General features: G+C 39.2%; 3 protein-coding genes across 6 annotated transcripts in view; 1 reads left to right on the plus strand and 2 right to left on the minus strand.

Moving 5' to 3' along the window:
- The window catches only part of tmem63c (transmembrane protein 63C), a 39,249-nt gene extending 26,808 nt beyond the window's left edge, over positions 1–12,441 (minus strand). For both annotated transcript variants that reach the window (XM_086149749.1, XM_086149742.1), the window contains exons 1-2: positions 12,381–12,441; positions 1,948–2,173 (exon numbers count right to left, since the gene is read on the minus strand). In XM_086149749.1, coding sequence (XP_086005875.1) covers positions 1,948–2,157 — 210 coding nt within the window. In that variant the 5' untranslated portion in view covers positions 2,158–2,173; positions 12,381–12,441. The remainder of the gene's footprint in view (positions 1–1,947; positions 2,174–12,380) is intronic.
- A 1,155-nt stretch (positions 12,442–13,596) lies between these two features.
- zdhhc22 (zDHHC palmitoyltransferase 22) lies at positions 13,597–16,952 on the plus strand. Its single transcript, XM_086152198.1, has 3 exons — positions 13,597–13,687; positions 14,890–15,447; positions 15,530–16,952. The coding sequence occupies exons 2-3, from the start codon at positions 14,892–14,894 to the stop codon at positions 15,805–15,807; spliced, it is 834 nt and encodes a 277-aa protein (XP_086008324.1). The 5' UTR covers positions 13,597–13,687; positions 14,890–14,891; the 3' UTR covers positions 15,808–16,952.
- A 173-nt stretch (positions 16,953–17,125) lies between these two features.
- On the minus strand, positions 17,126–21,872 carry cipca (CLOCK-interacting pacemaker a). 3 transcript variants are annotated; one of them, XM_086149772.1, is made up of 4 exons: positions 21,465–21,872; positions 20,471–20,581; positions 20,241–20,338; positions 17,126–19,708 (listed from the first exon to the last, which is right to left on the minus strand). In XM_086149772.1, the coding sequence occupies exons 1-4, from the start codon at positions 21,598–21,600 to the stop codon at positions 18,983–18,985; spliced, it is 1,071 nt and encodes a 356-aa protein (XP_086005898.1). In that variant the 5' UTR covers positions 21,601–21,872; the 3' UTR covers positions 17,126–18,982. The 3 variants fall into 3 exon arrangements, with proteins under 3 accessions (XP_086005898.1, XP_086005889.1, XP_086005907.1); XM_086149763.1 differs by having other exon boundaries at positions 20,169–20,338; positions 21,465–21,871; XM_086149781.1 differs by having other exon boundaries at positions 20,169–20,338; positions 21,442–21,475.
- Positions 21,873–22,293: the final 421 nt, after the last annotated feature.

The raw sequence follows: 22,293 nt of genomic DNA on the forward strand, positions 1-22,293 counted from the left end.
CACAATTCAATATCCATAGAAAACCTCCTTTGAATCTTTCCCATCAATAATTTCTTCTGTGGATCTCATGATGGGAGCCTCCAGATTCTTATCCGAGAGGCCTCTTCAGTTCTGAACAGCTCTAAACTGAAGAATCGTCTCTGATGAGGGTTGAAACGTCTTCAAGGGAAGAAATTCAAGTCCAGTTGCCACAGCAAGAAGATTTTGACAATAATTCACCGTGACCTGGATGACTGAGAACCTCCACAGATACTATTTTCATTATATCCAAGCATACAGTCGACTAGTTGATTTTCAATAGATTCAGCTGTTGACACCGTTGCACAGTGTCATTAGTGCAATGCGCTATGTTGTCCAAGAAGTTTACTTTGGCCACTGATGGTTTTCACAAAACTATCTTGCACCAACTGCAGCATTTTTCATGCACTTTGTGGCCAAAAGTTTTTTTTCGCTCACCCAGATAATCGGAATCAGGGGTTCCAATCACTTCCATGGCCACAGGTCCATAAACTGAAGAACCTAGGCACGCAGACTTTTTTTTACAAACATTTGTGAAAGAATTGGTCGCTTTCAGGAGCACAGAGAACTGCAGCTTAGAACTGTGATAGGATACCACCTGTGCAACAGATGCAGTCGTGAAATTTCCTCGCTCCAAAGTTTTCCCCAGTCAACTGTCAGAAGTATTATAAGAACGGCTGTATCATAAGAACATGGAAGTGTTGGGGAACAACAGCAGCTCAGCCACAAAGCGGTAGGCCATGTAAACTGACAGAGCGGGGTCAGCGGATGCTGAGGTGCATAGTGCGAAGAGATCGCCAACTTTCTGCAGAGTCAATCGCTACAGACCTCCAAACTTCATTTGCCCTTCAGATTAGCTCAAGAACAGTGCGCAGAGCTTCATAGAATGGGTTTCCATGTCTAAGCAGCTGCATACAAGCCACACATCATCAAGTGAAATGCAAAGCGTCAGATGCAGTGGTGTAAAGCACGCCGTCACTGGACTCTAGAGCAGTAGAGACACGTTCTCTCGAGTGACAAATCAGTATGAATTGATTTTCATACTGTGGGAAAACAAGAATTTCCTTTTCAAATATGGTGGAACTTCTGTATAATGTGCAAAATTCAAATTTTTGGACTCGACACAAGCAACATTTGGTTTGTGATGCTTTCCGCTCTGCTCGTAGTTTTCAGCTCCGGTGTCTCATTACAGGCAGTTCGAGCCACATAATTTAAACCAAAAGCTCTTCGTAAACTCAATATCATTAAATTACATGATATTTATGAAGTTCTGACAACACATTATTTGGAAGTTTCAACAACATGTAATTTCAATAGATAATTCTTTTGGGCATCAATGTCATGAAGGGCCCATCAGATACAAATGAGGCTGATAACCCTGATGCATGGATTTCAAAATAATACATTTGCTTTTTCGCAAGTGTATTTATTATAATTAACACATACTAATGCACATTCATTCATTCAAAATCTATATTGTTTATCTTGCAGTCATTGCTCGTGGGGAGTCTGGGGCCTATTCCAGCTATCATTTGGCGCAAGGCATCGGTTCACCGTGGACCAGTTGCCAGTCGATTGCAGGGGCACATTTTGTAGCTAAACATACAAAAATTCTCTCTCATTCACAAGGGGGCAATTCAGAATCTTCAGTTGACCAACTGCATGATTTTGGACTGTGGGGAGAAACCCGCATACACAGGGAGAAACATGCAAACTCCACACACATAGGCCCTCTGTCGGGGTCAAGGACTTTCTTGCTATGAGAATGCACCGCTAACTACGACACCACCTTTTGCAAACATCCATGTGGTATTATTGTGCTAATTCTCTGACAAAAACAGGTTTGAAAACTCAATTGCAAAAGGTACTGCTGAAAGTGATAACAAAATATCTATATCATTATGAAGCGAGTGAGTGTTTCAAATATACCATCCAGATGACTATGTTGATTATGAAGACTGTGGGCACTCCTCCAAATGGCAGACCCTGGAGGACACTGCTGCGAGAGTGTGAACGGTAGCATCTCTCTGTGTTGTTGTCTTCATCCCCAAAGGTCTCCAGGAAGCCCAGGACATCCAGCCTCACAAGTCTCTCCTCCACAGGGGGCACCTTTGTCATGAATGAGTCGGAGTCAGCCATCACAGCTGGAACACACCTGATGAGGAGCAGATGAGCGACGAGTAAAAAAAAAACACTCTTCGAAGTTACAAATAAGTACCCCTAATTCTGAAAATTCTCTAGTTTTTTCGTAAGTAAGCCATTGACTAAGGTGTAGCTTGTGTTTAAGTCAAATATGAAGAGAAACCAGCAATAGCATTAATATTTTGGGAAAAAGGAGTGACTAGAAATACCAAAGCAGTCTTAGGTGAGTGACAGTAAATGAAAGTTGATAAGCATATACTGACAAGCATTGATGTAAATGAGAATGTGCTACTCATTAATAACCAATCGGTTTGTCTTACAGCCCTAATAATGTGCTGACACAGGGAAATCATAATGATGTTTCATATTAGATTCGGTTGCTGGTGTCTTGAATTTGCCAGGGATTCATTTTGATTTTCCCCCACCGTGAGGTTTGGTTTTCAGATGACGATGCGAAAGGCACTCTGTTTAATGCAACATAAACACTGGTGTCCAGGGTTCTTAGAAGGTGTACTAGCTCACTGCATGGCTGTGACATTAAATAGTAAAAAGACCATAATTAATTCTTTCAATGACGTGTTTAAACGGTGCTACTGTGATACGTTGAAAGGGCTCACGTGAGAATAACCCATAATCATTTCACTCGTGTGTTTCTTCCTGCAAATATGATCTCATTTTGCTTTTAATAGGAGTTTCAATTAAGTCATGTTGTTTGTTTATCCTCTTTCCAGAAAGGACCATAAACAATCTGTATTTATGTGACTTGGAACTGTTTGTGGATGTTTATAGGGACAGTAAGTACTGAGGACTGAGCGGTTAAACTAAATTCTAATGGCCTGTTTTTTCTTGTGACTCATTTTTTCTTCCTTTCCAAAACAAACAAAGTGGAAATGTGTTGGCTAAGAGAGTCAGCCTACTGACAGTGGAAGTAAATGACCAACAATTGACCTGTTTCTATTTTGGTATGTTACAAATGGAAGTAAAGACATCAAATTAAAGTAACACTCATCTGTTTAAAAAGGCTAAATGTATTAAGGCATGAAGTAGTGGCATAAATATGCTAATATATCATAGGAGAAGTCCATATTACTGCTGTGAGAACAATCAAACCGGTGAGCTTCGACTGCGTTGTCATCAGCACGTTTGAAAAGCTTGCGTTTGATTGGCTTTCAATGACCCTTTCCTGTGGATTTCACTCAGTACAGGATATAATCACTCACATTTCCATCACTATGGAATGGGAGCCTGAACCACACACACGAACACACACACACAGCTTTCAATCAATACATTCCCAACTCCCAGCTGCTCAGCTTTTGAACACTCCTCGCTAAATAAACAGCAGAAATTGAGCAGTAGACATACAATAAATCTTTTCAATAATGCTGCCACGAGCACGTGACATTCGTCATCATCTTTCATGACAGAAATTAGACTATAAAGTTCATTTAGTGATGTTCAAGTCAACAGATGGATTTGTGTCGTACACCAGTGTAAAAAATGGTTGGCAAAAGTGCTTCACAACCCCCGACAGCCACTCTCCAATCCAACTCTTAAAAGAGCTGTGAGGAAACGAGAATGAAAAAGCCTTTTTTGTTTCTGCCAAACTGACATACTATACACAAAACATTGGTGCGATTTATCACTGTGCTGATGATGTCACTTCCAGAGATGTACAACAATCTTATGGGGCATTTACCAAACACAGTTTGTGTATCAGAAGTCATAGTAGGATGTCTGCTGTCGGAGTGGTGCCGATCAATCGTGGAGGTGTTGGCCTTCTGTCCGGTGTCAGAAAGAAAAGAATCATAAAAATCCATTCAAACGACCTTTTCGTCGTTTGAATGGAGCTGGCAGCCCATATTCAGAGACTGGCCCCTGTGGAGATGGTTAGATAGAAGATTCCCTGACGATGGATCAAAAAAAGCATTTATACATGAACATACGCATGCATTCACACACACAAACCACATGTGGTCTTGCTCTGCAGAAGGCTTTCTACTCGCGAATGTACCATGAATCATGTTTCATTCAATAAAGTGAGGTTTCTGGGCGGCACGGTGGCACAGTGGTCAGCGCTTCGGGGCCCAAAACACGAAGGACCATTGTTTGATTCCGACAGGGGACCTTTCTGTGTGGAGTTTGCATGTTCTCCCTATGTCTGTGTGGGTTTCCTCCAAGTCCTTCAGTTTCCTCCCGCAATCCAAAAACATGCAGCAGGTTAATTTGAAAAATTGGGAAAATTGCCCAGATGTGTGAATGAGATACAGGATGGTTGTCTGTCTGCGTATGTGGCGCTGCAACTGACGTGTGACCGGTCCAGAGTGTACCCCATCTCTCACCTGAAGGGAGCTGGGATAGACCCCTGCATCCCCTGCGACCCTGAGTAGGATAAGCAGCAGACAATGGATGGATGAATTGAGCTTTCGATACAGAATGTACACACAAAGTATACTTTCTGAAAAACAAATTAAGCTATTTCCATCCAAGATAAGCTCCTTTAACGAACAAAAACAATGTCGAAACATCTACATTTCTTCTTCTCCTTTCGGCTTTTCCCTTCAGGGGTTCGCCACAGCAAATCAACGTTCTCCATCTAACCCTATTCTCTGCATCCTTCTCTCTCACACCAACTACCTTGATATCCTCTCTCACTACATCCATAAATCTTTTCATTGGTCTTCCTCTAGACCTCCCGTCTGGAAGCTCCAATTCCAGCATCCGTCTACCAATATATGCACTATCCCTCCTTTGTACATGACAGAACCATCTAAGTCTGGCTTCTCTGACCTTCTCTCCAAAACATCAAACATATGTTATCCCTCTAATGGACTCATTGCTGATCCTATTTATCCTCGTCACTCCCAAAGAGAACTTCAACATCTTCAGCTCTGCGACCTCTAGCTGTGCCTCCAGTTTTTTTTTCATTGTCACTGTTTCTTGACCATACAGCATGGCTGGTCTCACAACTGTCTTATACACCTTTCCCTTCTTTCTGGGTGATAGTCTCCTATTGCATTCTCCACACTCTCCATTGCTCGAAACTGTTAAATACTAATGTACTGAGCTAAAAACAAGCTTGACATGCAGAAAACTTTGACAATCTTCAGTCAAGTCAGCCACAGGACTTTCTGACACCTAAAGAAGAAAATGGTGAAAATCTTGCTCTACTCATCCTACACAGCACAAGCTGCTGAAGAAAGCTGACTACAGCGTGTTTCTCATCGCACTGGTACAAACAACTCACAGCATGACTCAGCAGCTTAACCATAGATATTCTCCTAAATCACACTTCATAAACAAACACTAAAACATGCCTTTTCTCATCCCCTCCATACGGTCTCCTTCATCTTACTGAACATGTCAATTTTGTCCTCTAATCCCTCCCCTCTGCATCTTTACTGAATCAGGCTTCCAAGCCAATGCAGCAGATTAAAAACCAGTGTTTAGTCTGGAAAGCAAAATGCTGCGCCTGTTGCTGTCAGCAAGAGGGGAATCTCTCATCCTAGTTTGATCGTCATCACAACAGATGCAGAGTAAAGTAGGCGCTGCCTACTGATGACAACGTCAACCTGAGAATGAGCCAGAGAAGCATGAAAAAATAGGCAAACTATAGATGAAATGTGAGATCAGGATAGCTAATCTGCCCAATGCAGCGTGAAAAACAGCTGAGCTCGGTAGACATGCGCATGTGTGTGTGTGTGTGTGTGTCTTTAAATAAAAGAGGGCACATAATCACAAAGGTGATGCAGACAAAACAACTACAACTCAAATAAAACCCTGATTCAACCTAATGAGCCTCATGCTCTGATATAACCATTGTATCACCTCCAAGTATTTGTCGCAAGGGTTTGTTATTCAGTCCACAATAACAGAAATAGAAAAAGGAAATTCAGCCAAGGCTCAGTGGTATTAGTGTCATCATCAGGCTCAGAGTGAAAATGCAACTCTAGTGTTTAGAGAACAGACCAAGCCATCACTCAATCAATGATTATTCATTATTTATCATTATATTGAAATTTGATCAATTTTATTACCCTTAAATTCCACTGAAAGTAATTTTCAAAAAACAAGTGCATGAGAAATTTTCAATGACTAATGATAAATGTATGCTAAAACAAAAGGATTTCGAAACCCTCCATCAGTTGAAATTGTCTTTCATCAAGTACGTTTTTATTTTGTCTTTCTCAGCAGGTTTAAGAAAAATTGTCCAGTTATATGGCCGAGTGGCTGGACAAATCTTCACATCACTTGTCTGAACAAAGCTGTAAATATCAAATGACTTTGGCAAAAAAGCCATTTTTTGAAGGTCAGTTGTGAACCAACGTCTGAAATTACTTTTACATGAAGACTGACAGATCATCTTACCTATCACATATCAACAAATGTAACACTGTTTTTTTTAGTCAATAATTGGACATCAGCACACAGATCACTGTTTGGAAAAAGGGAGATCTTATGATGTTATTTTGTTCATGCTCATCTGTTTTAATAATCTTTTGGTTGGTTAATCATCCAATTATTCTTTGTTCAACATATTCACTTGACAGTCTATAAAATGTTTGGGAATAGCTGATTTGTAAATTGAAAATTAGTCGTTTTGTTGAAATCTGAAATGAATAAGTACATCGAAAAAAAATCTGTGAGATATTATGTACCTACATTCTGAAATAAATTATCTAAAAATTACCAAGAGGGGACTATATAAGATGTGACTACCTAAAATAGGCCTTAAATTACCGACATTCAGCGGGAGATAGGAAATCTAGTATCTAAAGGACACTGAAAAATCTGATAAGTGATATATCAGGTATCAGTTTCCATTTAATAAATCAAATTCAAATTGAATTCTCTACAGATTTGTGTTAAGTGGACAGCATGGGGTGAGCGTGATGAATTACCTGTCTAAAGGAATAAGAGTGAGAGAGTGAGTGAGAGAGAGAGAGAGAGAGGGAGAAACGTTCCCCCTCCTTACAGATATGATCCATAAATAAAACTTGAACTTGTGCTAACATCCAAACCTTGGTAACTAATCAGCTGCCAGACTGACATAAAAGACGACCTCCAAGGACAAGCTGCAATCATCATAAATAAAGCTGATCCAGAGCTGCAGTTGTCTCCTGAACTGCAGTTTGTTACACATGCAGTCCTCTCCCTTCAGCTGCTGTTCTCTTTACGTTAGTGAAAACTTCTGTCTGCTTGTGACAGCAACACCTGCGTACCGAGAGAGATTTGATGTTTCCTCTTCCATGATCCTGGTCTCTGAGGTCCACAGCTGTTTGAATATACATGCACTCTTTTAGCTGCTCTTTCACTTGACAAGGTCAAAAAGGGGATTTTTTGTATTCCATCAGATATACAAGTAACTCAATCATTAACAGAGACAGTATCGCTAAATATATATTTTTTAGGGTCCAAAGTGAATTGTTTGAATTCCAAGTGGCTCCCCTGTCCACACAGGCTCAGGTGAGTTTGACTATAAAACTGACTTTTTCAAATTATGAGGTGTTTTTGAGGAGGAGGAGTGAGGAGCTAACTAATCAGCTGCACGATTGTGAATGGCTAAATGCAGTCACTGTGTTAGCCATTAGCTGTTAGAATACAATCAATCAATCAATAAATAAATAAATAAAAACGACAATTCCCAATTACATCTTATCATAGATCTCACGATTCTATAAATACCAAGCTCATCGATACAGCCCAAACAAATGTTTGTCTATTAAATGTCTTAAACTTAGGAAGGAGCTGAGGGACAAAAGACTAAATCACATTCATGATTTAATCAGGCAATGCCTGGCTAGGAAGGTGGAGTGTTTGCATTCATTCATAATTTGATGATGAATGCTTAGTTTCTTTTCTCATTGGACTGCGTGGTTGGACTGCATAGCCTTTCTTGATTTCAGGGTAAAAACAGTAATTATGTATTTGAAACATTATTTGCCAGTGAGGCAATGCTGCTAAACCCACACACTTTAAGACCTGATCTTTAACAAATTCTTTAAATCACAAAACTGAATGATGGCCTGATCACTGCACATCTTCGCTGCAGATAACCTGAGTTTCATTATCAACCTCAGGTCAATAAATCAAGTAAAAGAAAGTCATTTTTACATCATTTTGTCAGACTCTGATGCATTGTTGAAGTTACCCTCTACATTAACCTGGTAGGGAAGACCTACCTCAGTGTCCTTTTGCAGCTATACAACGTTCGCTGTCCATTTACAAGGTATCATCATTGCTGCCGAAATTGCAAACCTTGCTTAAGCACTCCATAATGTTATTATGAGTTGGCCCCAGTAGACCATAATGCATAGAAACCTCACCAATTTATGTGCCCTCTCACATGAGGTGTTAGTAATCTGTAGATTCTTGTCACCAGCCTCCATCGAAAATGTCCCACACTCATTGCTTTCACTGTTAGTGTGGCTGTAGCACTGAACGCTGCAGTAATGCCACTGATTTTCTACAGCAGACACTTACTAGAAGAATTGTTACATTTGTATAGGAAATGGCAAAAGTGCATTGATTGGATCATTGCACATCCCCTGTAGACTGAAGTCTACAGCGTTTTTTTGTTTTTTTTTCCATTATTGAAACGTCACTCCAAAGCAGGAAACCTTTAAATATTTCCTGTTTGGGCTTCAAAATAAAGATCTGCACTGTCAGGGTCAGTGATTCAAAAACCAACAGCAACATTTTTATGGATTAAGATGTGCCCTCTCTATAGCATTTTTAAGGAACAGTATACTACATTTAAATGCTTTGATTTCAACCTGGAACTGATGGCCGAACAAAAGAGAGTGGTTTGTCATGTTATTGCTGTTGATACATCTTGTCAAACTGCATCTTATTCTCAGGTCTATGGGCGGTGCAGGCCTCTGCTGAGAGCATTTGGGTGGAACAGGACCAAGAAGGGTGGAGCTTTTACCACAATCTGTTCACCACATGCTTAGGTTGAAAAGGAGAGGAATCTCCTTGACACCTCACCTCACAATGACTTTGCTGCACAAACACAGAACTGTGAGGTGTGACAGTTCGAGAGCGCGCTCGTTCTCAGGCCTGAATGAGCCATAGCACGAGCGATGCCATCCTTGTCAACAAACACAACACCTGCTTCCTGTTTGGATGCACATGCTCAGTAGGCCCCCAAGGGAGCCTGCGTCTGCCTTCCTGATGGGTGTACAAGACTATACGTCATCAGGACCTGTCTGGTATCCAATATGGCTCTATGCTGACCAAAGTTGTTTGTCCTCTGCATCACTAAACACTTCCAAAAGATTCCAACAAAACCTTGTTTCACTACAGATCCTGGTGTAGCTGGTCCTCACCATGAGAGAATCTGAATCTCGAAATCAATGGAACGGTCAGATTCAACTACCAAAAAATCCACATGATGTTAAAAAGATTTAATCAGAGAAATCTAGGTGATTCTTTTTATGGATCAGAATCATATTCAGAGAGATACGCCGTTTGAACGGTAAACATCTAACTATCAATGAATTGACTAATATTAATTGTTCAAAATCTTTATCAAAATGTTTTGCTCTCATAAATGGAGAGCAGAAAGACGTCACCTTGACATTGAAAAAGTCGCTATCTAATGGCAAAAAAGCCTGCAGACAGATTCTGTATTTTAGCTGAAGATAAAAAAATTATCAATATCAATTTACGCATCAACGATATTGAACAGTCTAACAACATTCACGAGATTTTGGTTTCGATTCAAACAACACAACTTAAAAAAATAATAGAACATTATTAATTCCATAGTAAATATTATATGTTCTGACATTGAAGAACACGGGGAGTTTTTAAATGGACGTCTACTCTCAGAGTAGGTCCTTGTTCTATTTATTCATATTTAGATAATCTCTATATTTCTATTCAGTAGTTTATTCAGTGTATTATGAACATATGTTTTTAATTTAAAATCCAGTTATATTTTCTATGTGCCATCGCAGATCAACATTGCACAAAGTTGCAGACTAACTGACTAGCAAGAATGATGATTACCGTAGTGCTTTTTTCAAAGTAAATTCAAAGTAAAGTGAAATGTCGAGAGTTAACTGACCAAAAGTCACCCAAAAATGGGAAACATGAAAAAAGGTAAATCGATAACTAAAAAAAAAAACAAACGGCAGACAAAGAAAAACACAAGCGAACCAAAATCCTCTAACATTCTGACATGAGTTTACCCTGTGTATTAGTTTAATTTTTTAATTTTAGATAAATACGAGTACTACTACTGCAATATCAATACCCACGTCACCACTTTGCATTTCCTGGTTAAAAGCATTGAAGTTACTGCTCCTAATGTTTTGAATGCACATCTCCGTATCGCTCAGTCCTTCCTGCTGGGCGTGTTGTTAGCTCTCACTATTTCAGTGCAGACATCCCAGGAGTGGAGATGTCAAGGCTTTGCATCATAATAAAAAAATGTATTAAAACCACAGGACTTTTTGGTCCTGCTTACTGTAACAGCACGCGCTTATGGTGTTGGACTAACACCAAACAACAACAAAATTCATTATAGCACATCCAGGGAAGGAAGTCAGACATCAATGCCACATTCTTTCACTACCGATGGCTCTGAACAAGACTACAACTCACTGTCCATTAATCTCTTCTTAAAACCAAGTTTAGTCTTTTACAAATCAATGAGTGGGAAAAAATATGGGATGACATGCATTCATTTGCTTGCTGATTTTGCTGGACATCTTTATCTGAATGTACACAGTGAAATGACGAATCACAGTTACAGTAATCATTAGATGGGTCCACTGATTTATATCCCAGACCTACAATGGTGCTGAGCAATTTTGAGCATCTTCAGGAAGCAATAAATTTGAACTTTTCAAAGAACAGGAGCTGAAGAAAGTAGCCCGTCAACAACGACAGCAGTATTTGTCATCAATTCTCTCATTTATCTTATTGTCATCCTATTGGTGTTTACATATCCAATACTACCAGTGTCCTTTTCAAAATCAGCCACTTCATAAAAACAACAAAGAGCCCTTTCTCTATATGAATATCCCTTTGTCATGCTCACAATCGTGGTATGTTGAGGCAAGAGCCATACTGTGCAGCACTGCAATACAACAAGAGACCCTATAAAATGTCAAAAAACCCCATTGTGAATCTGGAATTGAAATGCCACTTCCCTTCATTGCTCTAATGCAAAATTGTGCATTTGTGGTCAAAACAAGTAGAAAAAAGGATTTTATGAATTCACAAAAAATCTATTGCAGCGTTCCTTAGACCAAATACCGAGATTAACTATGATGATATCTTTACGGGGCGGCACGGTGGCTAGTGCTTCGGCCTCACAGATCTTGGTTCAATTCCGACCAGGGGACCTTTCTGTGGAGTTTGCATGTTCTCCCTGTGTCTGCGTGAGTTTCCTCCAGGGGTTCTCCGGTCTCCTCTCACAGTCCAAAAGCATGCAGTAGGTTAACTGGAAAAAAAATCGAGTAAGTGAATGACTGTTTGTCTGTATATGTGGCCCTGCAACTGACTGGCGACCAGTCCAGGGTGTACCCAGCCTCTCGCCCGATGACAGCTGGGATAGGCTCCAACATCCCCTGCAACCCTGAGTGCAGGATAAGCAGCAGACAATGAATGGATTTATGGATATCTTTTAGGATGCAGAAACATTCAGTAGGATTCAACAAGTCAAAGTGCTCAGTTGACTTGACCAATCCAGACATTGTGTCATTTTGATTCTTGACTGATCCATTTTGATGAGAAAATAGTGTCGTAAGAAAATGGGGTTCAGACTCTTTATCTTCCAGATATGGACAAACTGTTGGAAGAAACCACACGGCTGAACGTAAACCACAAGGTAAAGTGCAAGAGGAGCCCGAGGGTTTTTTTTTTCGGAGAAGGATAGTCCGACACAATCCTGGAGAGGTCTTCTTCCTCATCCTCGCCCAACTGCATCACTATTGCGCGATGCGATTACATTTTCACCACGCCGGTTTCAAATAAATGCGTAAATTGCCCATATCGAAAGATCCTTCCTCCTCCATTAAGGCAATCTGGGCGACTTGACTTCCCCGTCTAATGCAGCAGTAACAACAGTCTGCACACCCACCTACCTCCGGCTCTGTAACTTGATCAAAATGACTGCGCCATAAATATCGCAATAAACATCCCACTTCCGTTTCTTAATCTGACCGAAAACACGGACAGGTGCGCCGAACAAACACGCCACTCACCCCTGAAAGCTTCCTGATGTTTGGCGTCTGGCGTGGATATGCTGCTGCTACGTGTTTTTTTTTTTTTTTTTTTTTTTGCCTACAACACCCAAGAAGCAGGAGAAACTCCCACCTACTCAGGGACCGTCTGACAGTAACACACCTGCTCGGCTAGGGAGCGTCAAGCAATGGAAAATCTACTTTTATAATATGCCTGTCTGATGAAACGTAAACATGCATGAGTCGGCAAGTCATAATGCAATATTATGTACCGAATTTATCTGAGAAAACTATGGATTTATTTCAAAACGCAGACGCGGGCAGGGTGTGTACCTGGACCTGGAGGGGTATAATAAAATCTAATTTAAAATAAAGTATCGCCAAATCAGTAATATCAGAGCCCAGATTGAGAGGTAAATGGTCAAGGATGTAATGCCACCTACTGGAAAGACGTCTTTCTTTCATCAAGTCTTTTGGGACAGACGATGCATAACTGGGGGGTCTGGTGAGGGTATGGAGGCAGAAAAGGGCAGATATATGTATAGAAATAATACTGAAATAATAGAAGAATAATAGTAGAAATAATACTGATATGCATCCCAAACCTGTTGGTTGAACTATACTGTATGTAAGTATGTAATGATGTGTGTTTTGTTTTATATATATATATATATATATATATATATATATATAATACTGAAATAATAGAAGAATATATGTATAATATAATAATTATAATTATTATATATAATATACATATACATATATATAATACTGAAATAATAGAAGAATAATGGTAGAAATAATACTGATATGCATCCCAAACCTGTGGGTCGAACTATACTGTATGTAATGTGTGTTTTGTTTTACATATATATATATATATATATATATATATATATGCCCTTTCCTGGCTCCATACCCTCACCAGACCCCCTAGTTATGCATCGTCTGACCCAAAAGACTTGATGAAATATATATATAGTAACACAAATATATATACATTTATATATGTACATATAAATATATATAATATATATGTATATATATTTATATTTATATACATATATAAATGTATATGGGGAAGGGGGGAAATGTTTTTCCTTGCAGATTAGATGAACACGCTGTTCGTCTCGCCTTTGTCTTTTGTGCAGCAACCTGAGCAAGAAACAGATGGCAGATCCACGCCAGCGGGTGGCGCTCTAGGAGGCAGCGGGGCGCCGTGATTGGAAAGGAGGTGGATGGAGTCGAGCCGCACTCGGAATGACCGAGGAGCTGCGAGGAGAAGCTCCGTGGTGCTGAAAGGACAGCTCCCCTCACACCCACAGGTAGGCGGCTCCGATTCCCCGAGCACGGCACGGCGGCGCTCAGTGTGACCAACTGGGAAAGGGAAATAAAAGACGAATCGTCATCGGAACCGATTATAATATCTGTTCCTGCATGATGGAAAAGGCTAGTATTTGGTTTGTTCTGCTCTCCGTCAGCTGAAGGACGTGCGCCGACTCATACTGTGTTTAACCCATGATATGACAGCAAGAACAAGACTGTATAACAGTTGCATCTGACCCCCACACCCACCCCTATTACATGACTGGAGGTCACATTGGAGGTGGAGATATTTTTGGAATTCTCTGTAGCCCCTTAGGGTCCCAAGGGGCAGGGATGGCTTCATATACCTGAACATCAGCACCTAAACTCATTTTTTTAGTGTGTGTTTTGGAGTATTTAAGATGTTGCACGAAGCATTTACATAACAACAAAAACAATGAAAATAACAATAATAATAATAAATCACTACAGGCTTCTGTTGTGATTTAATATTTTGTCCGCACATGAGTTTATTTTGCTGCAAAGTATTCACTTTTCTATGGTGCCCCATTGGTTAATCTAAATTATTTTCTTTTTCATACTTTTGTCTTTGTGATACTATTGCGAAAAATATTTACCCAGCAGATACCTGAACTTTTTGTCTACAATAGCTTTAAAATATCATTCCCTTGTAAAACGTTACAATTGTTTTATGTTTGACTTCCTTTGTGCCAAAAGAGATGGGCTATTTTGTTTTTTACTGAAAGTCTTTCAAAATAGTGAAAACATTTTTTTATTTGCTTCCATCTCTTCTGTACTATTTGTTAATTCCGTTCATTTCAAACAAATATTCAACTTTAGCATCAGGACCTTGGATTTAATGCTTTTAGTACACATTGCAGTTGTGCAGGTGGCACAAATGAAAGACAGATGATGTCTCGTACATTCACAATTCTGTGCATATATATATATATGTATATGTATATGTATATGTATATGCATATGCATGTGTATATATATATGTATATGTATATGTGTATATATATATGTGTGTGTGTGTGTGTGTGTGTGTGTATATATATATATACATATATGTATATATTATATATTTATATGTATATTCTGCAAAAATAAAATGTGATCCACTAAATTTTACTGAATTTTAACTTTGCCTGTGCTGATAATCACATTGTTCAAAACATTGTGTCTCCCTCCATCACAGACATGTTTACCCGGATGCTGAAACTGAGGCTTCTGAATGCTGTGGCACCTTCGTACTTTTTCATGGCTACATGTGTCACCTTCATTTTGCACTTCTACTTCTTCATCCCGACTATTTTCCCGAATCCCGATGCATCACTTGGAGGTTCAAAGACTCTTCACACAGTTGTTTTCCTTTTCTTGATGTTTAACGCTCTTGGAAATTACTTAATGACAATCAAATATCCCGCTGCAAGTTCCAATGAGACCGCAGTTCCCATATGTTCGCCGCACTGCTCGGACAAAGTGGATGCACACTACCTCCTGAATGGTCGCCACTTCTGCAAACTGTGTAAAAAAATTATCCTAAAGAGGGATCATCACTGCTTTTTTACTGGAAACTGCATTGGAAACAAAAATATGCGCTACTTCATTATGTTCTGCATCTATACATCATGCACTTGTTTGTATTCCTTGGTTCTCGGCGTGGCCTTTCTGACAGTGGAGTACTCCATCTCGTTTGAGAATCCACTGACCTTCCTGACTCTTCTCCCACTTTCCACTGCTTACTTCTTCATGGGTTAGTTATTTTATCATTCCTGATCAATATTTGCCACTTGCAATAAGAAATTATCTTCTCATTCTCAGTTTCTCTCACCTAGGAACGATCTCAGGTTTGCAGCTTTTTCTGGTTCTGATGCTATACGTCTGGCTGGGCATTGGACTGGTCTGCGCAGGCTTCTGCTGCCAGCAGGTGCTGCTAGTGGCCCGGGGACAGACATGGTGTCAGATGCAGAAGAGGCAGCTTGTGGAGAACCACAACCCCTGGAGAGCCAATCTCAAGGATGTGTTTGGTACCCGCTGGATCCTTGGTCTAATCCTGCCTGTGCAGACAGTGGGGGAGTGCTCTGAGGACACAGATACAAATAAACAAGACTGATCACATGATCACATCATCTCAGTAGGTCATGGATTATAACGCAAACAGCCCTGGTTGTAGAAAATGCTTTTAATGCACCCATGCGGTGATTAAATTACAGCATTAATTGTCCTTCACCTGTAGGTGCAGTTTAAAGTTTAAGGTAGGGTGAACCTCAAGGAAAATCTAGAGAACATATATTTAAATAATTAAGTGAGCCTTCTTTTTCAAGGCAAAATAAGAAGGTTATATATGTGTATATAAGATTTCTTTAAACGTGTACACATGGCTTCTACATGCAGCGTTTTGAATTCTCTATGTATCAACCCTTTGATTTTGTAATTTTAGTCATTTGAAATAATCTAATCATTACTTTAATCATTTTCTTGTCATATAAAAAAGGAATTGGTTCTCAGATTTTTGGTTTTATGATAGACATCTTAGATACATCACTTATTTTTTTGTGCTGGATGAGTATACAATTATGGCCATGGCTACTAGAGAGCTTAGTGAGTTCGTTTTGGCCCTGCAAACCGTACTTGCAGTTTCATGACCTCTGACATGGTCGAGGAATCATTAGCTTTGGAATACATTCCTGTGAGAACTGTAGCAATAAAGTTAATGTAGACTAGCCAGAATTTCTTTGTGTAACTGTAAGATAGTTTTTAATGGGTAATATTAGGATAAGATCACTTTGGACATTCATGTTAATATGATGTGTACACATTGACTGCTTTGCATTTCAGTACTTTACAGTTGAACTGAGGGGCCATGCCAGTGGGCACTCCAAAAGCTCCTTGTAGGGCTCTTCATCCTACCTTGGAGAACATTCAGGAAAAGTTTTTGTCTTTTCATAACAATAATTAATTGTGTTAAGGGCCAGCCTGCAAAGTACATTGTTCACTGCATTTAGACTGTAGTATTTGCCTTTTCTACATAAAAAAAGTTTGTTTGGTACTCTCCACTTTGTAAAAATGGTTGTGGCCGGGGGGTGTATGACTAGGACTTGCTCCATAATTATCCAGGGTATTACTCACAATGTGCCGTGATATGTATTACATTCTTCATATGACCCCAAAGATGAGGTATCCGCATTTCTACTCATGCTAGTGATAGGACACACTTGTAAAGACTTACCACTGTAATACTTTAACTACTGTATTATATATTCATAATGGGAAAAAAGTGGGTTTTAATAAAAATGCCTTCAATTTTCAGAAGCTATTTTATCAATTTGTGTAAATTAGCTTTCATAGACATTTTCTTCAGTGATGGTGGACATTATAGATGAAGAAAGAAATAGAAGAAAGAACAAAGAAATAGAAGACTAAAGCAAAGGGATTTTCAAAATTTTATGACAAATAATAGAATAAAAGCACATCAACAACAGAAAAACAAAAACACTGTCAAATTCAAAATTTGGCAACCCTTAATTTGCCATTAAAATCAAGTCTTATTTATGTCAAACATTTACTTGTACCAACTGTAAAACATTTCAATTAAGAGTGTTCCCGGAAAAAAAAAGACTACAGTGACCAGTTGAACGACACTGTACAACAGAACTCAAATATGCTATATCGTAATCCACGGCGCTTTCTCCAGGAACACAGCTTTAAATATCCAACATATCTGAAGAGCACTAAGTCTTTGGAGAGCTTGAAGCGCATTCAAGCTTTCGTTCATGACATCTACAAAAAAATACAGTAACGTATGCTGCTTAAGCACTGATAAAAGCTTGTCAAAAGGCACAAGTAACCATAAAAACACTCATATTCACATTAATTTCTCAACAAGGGAGAGTAAATTCCCATTAGGTCAATCAGATCCAGAAATGTAAGTAACTGTTCAACTAAAGTGCAATAGTTTGATATGAAAGTTTTTCAAATATTGAGGTCTCTACCTTTAAGTTACAATTAATGCTCCATTTGATTTGCAGCAGGAATCAACACAATAGCAAAAGATCCAAGGTAAAGACAGTTACAGGCAACACAACATCTGCTGCTACAATGTCTCGTTCACTCTTAATACTGCCTTTTTTTTTTTTTTTTTAATGGAGCTCATCTTATCAGTAAACTTGGAACCAATTATAATGTGCTTTGCTTATTCATATAATTAATACAGCATTAGGTTTGGTCAAAATTATTACAAATCAGAAAAGTAGGTAATTGTATATAAAAAGAAAAACACAAACTAACAAAGCAATGATTTGCAAGTATTTCAGGCCTCACTGTGCAAGACCACAAGCCATCGGTACAGAAAAATAACAAATTATTGCTCCATTTATCCCATCAAAATATACAAAGAATTGAGATGGGTAACATGTAGCAACACTGGGTTCCTTTTTCGTACTAAAATGTGAAAGAACCAACTGCCAAACTGGCAGCTCTGAGAAATGGGCTGCAACGATTAACAAAACGATAACAGCAAATTTCCTGTGTTGTGTTGGCTTGGTGTGTTTTAAATAAGGTGCTGCTTCGGAGGCTGTAATGAATTAAATGACTTTTGTAGTTACATAAACCAAAATTGTGGAAAATAAGTTACAATCGTGCTTACCTTCAACTTTTGATTTGAATTGTCTGGTAAGCATAAATTCATATCAAATCTCACATCTTCTTGTTCAATACATGTCAAGAATACAAAACTAAATTCAACAGTTTGTCTGAATTCAGCTTACAATGTTCGACATTGCAAACACAGCCTTGCATTAATCCATGTTGAAAAATTGTGTTAAATTATTCGTTTTCCTATTAGTTAAGATAGAAAGAGAGTATATGGATTTGACCCAATGAGCCCTCATATATGAATTAAGACATGCTTTTACATACAGACAACATAGCCCTACTGCAAGTTGTACTTGCTATGCTGAAACAGCAGAGGCAAAGAAATTCATTATAGGCGAGGGTTTGAAATGTAAGCATGCTGGTTAAATCCCACCAGATGGAGTATATATGCTTTAGCTTTAAATTTGTCTGGGAAAGTATTCATTGATGTTTCTGATTCCATCACCTTTAGATGTAAGATTTTTACCTAATGAGCCCCTGACAAGAGGTATAGCAGGATTATCTACGATGCTACATGCACTGTGTTAAATGATGAAAACAAGTGTTTGGGCTCCTTAAATGACATTCCACATTTAGATCAATGATAATGTCCACCGGAACAATACATTATACCAAGTGACTGTGGGCCTTCTCTGCTACTTGTCTGTGTCTTGGAGAGAGAGCTGGAGTTTAGTCCAGAGATGCGGGTTGCCACTGTCCAGAGCTTCCAGCAGTAGAGCTGTTTGCTCCTGCAGCTGCTGCAGTTGACCTTGGGTGCGCTTGTTCTCCTTGATCAGCTGCTTTGTGCGCATGGTGATTCCAAGTAAACCACACTTGTTGAGAATGTTGTAGGTATTGCTGAAACGTTTGAATTTGTGACTGTCTGGTGAGAGGCAGTCCTGGTAATTGTACGGATATTCATTGTTGCAGTTAACCACCGTCCAAAATTCACTCTCGGGCATCGGAGAGACAGACTTTTGGCTCTCTGCTGCCTGTGCTTGTGGATAGTTTGCTACTTTAAATGCAGGAGTGCCTGGTCTTGCTATTGGCTGGGCTGGCTGTGGGCTTTGGGAGCTAGAGAGCTTCAGGCTGTAGGCGTGCCTCCGCTGACGTGGCGCATATTCTGAAGATGACCTTTCCCTCATTCTTGGGGCCACAGGCCTCTTTGTGAAGGTCTCTTCGGGGTGTGGGGCAATTCTGGGATATGACTTGAGGGTGGGCTTGTAGCATTTTGATTGCCTGCTATTTTCAGAGACAGTCCTTGAGGGGCTGCTGCTGCTGTTCGAAAGCATGGGTTGAAGGAGAACTACCTGAGATGGAGGTATGACATCAAGAGGCGAAGAAAAACCAAAATGCTTTTCTTCTGAGGCCATTTGGGATTGCTGAAAGAAAAAAATTAAAATGATTAATTTTTCGGTAAGGAGGACAATATAAAAATCTAAATTTACTGTAGTTATGTTATCAAGTTACATTGTAAACAATGAATCCTGATGTTGAAGATGAGCCTCCAAGTAGATTTACTAACAACATGGATTTTATCTATTCATTATTCATTCCATTTTTAATCACAAAATAGCACCTTTCAAAATAACCAAATTAATATGTAACTAAATACAGAAAAATATATTTAATATTGTATCCAGCAGTGCCATGTGGCAGAATATTATGAAATGGGAAGTAACTATGTTATAATCTTAAAAAGGACTTCTCGTTAAGTTATCACATGCTGCATTGTTACAGGCTTACAAATTGGAATTTTGTCATGAGCAAAGGTGGTATAGCTATACAAAGCTGATCTACCATGAAAAATTGATTGAAGTGCATCTCACTAATTTAGCTTACCTGCTTTACAACAAAGTTATTCATAATTATCATTGGAGACAGTCCAGGGTAGGAGCCTCCCATCAAAGCTACCTGTAGACCACTTGCTTCCTGGCCGACAACGGGCTCCTTTCTTCCTGTGTCTTCGAAGTCAGTCTGATCGACTGTACTGAGGTACTCAGAGCTGGCATCTGATGCAGGAAGGCAGACCAAACAGACCTCGTCATGTATTAAAGACTTAAATTCAACCGTCAATTGTGAACACTGTCTTAAGCAGTAGCTCAAACATTTATCTGTGCACAATGATGTAGCAGGACTCAAACCTGAGAATCCTGAATCTCTCTCCAGATCATTTTTGGACGTTCCTGAGCCTACTGGCCTCATGAATGATGCCGTCCTGTTCCTCTCTGGTCTATTAAAAGTGCTCATCTCTTCTGAAAAGCCAGAGACATCCACATCAAACAAGAAGATCAAATAAAGTTATTTGCAAGATTTAAGATTATATTCAGGCTTTCCGGTCAATATTTTGTTTTTTTCTCCCAAGGTTAAGCCAACGCTACTGGTGTGTCACCGATGACTGTTTAAGTTGTCCGAAGAAAGGAAAGGAACACGTCACCTCCTTCAAGAGTGGAGGATGTATCGATTGTAATGTGATTTGTAAAACATCAGTCAGAAAAAAAACATATCGCATTAAAAAGAGCAGTGGAACATTCAGGGAACGTTGAAACCAAACATTACATCAACTGAATATCGTAGATAAAGCGTCTTGTGTTGAAATGAGAAGAAGAAATTAGCTTTGTCACTTGCTTACAGCATGATGTTGATTTCTGGTTCGTATTACGAAAAGAAACCCTCATTAATGCAAACAAAACACATAATCGCCTTGCATTCTGAGCTGGTGTACTAGTGGTCACTAACTGTTAATGATACCCATTGGCTAATGTTAGCATTAGTTGATGTCGACGCAAGCAGATTCGATAAAACATTATACATTTTAAGCGCAAACTTACGAGTCACGGTCTTTATAAAATTCATTCTTTGATTGGAAAACACGACGCTGAGGGAAAGGAGGGAATAAACGAACGAGTAATAACACACCACTTTTATGTATCGTGAGTTTACATCAGCTGTTTACCATCGTGTGCTATTTGCTAGCATAGCATTAGCGTGGCGACTATCGTACAGCGAGACAATCGGTGTATTGTAACAGGCATACGAGTTGCGAACCTTCCCATTATGTTGTAAGAATGACAACAAATTGTCTTTAAATATTGCAAGGATATATTGATAACACCTTAGATCGTTCACTTGACAAACCTCGTCCGCTTGTCGCTTCAGTTCTTCCTCTTGTGCTGTCTTGTAGACTTACACGAGTCACGCAGTGCTGCTGCCCTCCACTGGTAAAACATAAATACTGTCTAATGGAGAAAATCAAAGTACTTGGGATTTTCATTTAATCAAGATGCGCTTCTATCTTGCAACTTCCATCTGTTTTTTTTTGTCGCTTTCTCTCCTCTGTCGTGTTTAAATTCTCCCATTCATATGTGAAATTAATATATTCTTACATATTATTATATTACATACTCTTTTGCATGGCTTTGTGCTGCATGAACTGAAACTATGTAGGCCAAAAGTGGAAGTGAATGAAAATTGAATTCAAGTACAACAGTTCACTGATGATTTACATAACCAACACACTACTCATGGTCTGGAAAGTAAGCATACAAATATACAGTATTTTCTTTAAAAAGACAGTATTTCTCACCTCTATAGGTGTCATTTTTGCAAGTGACTGCTGAAATTAGATCTCGGGGCTATGAACGAATTGTAAGATCTTTTCCGTTAGTTGACCAACCCTGATTATTTTGAATTGAAATAATTGTGCCCATACTGTACTATAGAGTGAAAGCTCTTGTGTTTGGTGTGGCGTCTCAAATTGATCATGTTTGAAGAGTCCCATCGTCCCACCTCACACCGGAAATGTGAAAAACCATCACCCGTGTTTTTTTTATTCTTGCATTTGATTGCAAAAAACAGATGTGTTGCTTACCTGGCCCTTATTTCTAATGTTTTAATAAAAATAAGAACATATGTCCCGAATTTCCTGTAAATACTTTGTCCTCCTGATTCCCGTATTTCCAGTAGA

The sequence above is a fragment of the Fistularia commersonii genome, chromosome 1, assembly GCF_037954325.1.
Source record: "Fistularia commersonii isolate RoL2024-O1a breed Wild chromosome 1, RoL_Fcom_v1.0, whole genome shotgun sequence".
Taxonomy (NCBI): domain Eukaryota; kingdom Metazoa; phylum Chordata; class Actinopteri; order Syngnathiformes; family Fistulariidae; genus Fistularia; species Fistularia commersonii.

Excerpts from the sequence above, each read along its gene's own strand:
- cipca (XM_086149763.1), bottom strand. The coding sequence starts at position 21,600 with ATGAAAATCCCAAGTACTTTGATTTTCTCCATTAGACAGTATTTATGT. Across the intron at positions 20,582-21,464 it reads TGAAGCGACAAGCGGACGAG|AAGAGATGAGCACTTTTAAT; the intron begins GTTTGTCAAGTG and ends CTGGCTTTTCAG. Across the intron at positions 20,339-20,470 it reads GAGAGATTCAGGATTCTCAG|ATGCCAGCTCTGAGTACCTC; the intron begins GTTTGAGTCCTG and ends TTCCTGCATCAG.
- zdhhc22 (XM_086152198.1), top strand. The coding sequence starts at position 14,892 with ATGTTTACCCGGATGCTGAAACTGAGGCTTCTGAATGCTGTGGCACCT. Across the intron at positions 15,448-15,529 it reads CACTGCTTACTTCTTCATGG|GAACGATCTCAGGTTTGCAG; the intron begins GTTAGTTATTTT and ends TCTCTCACCTAG.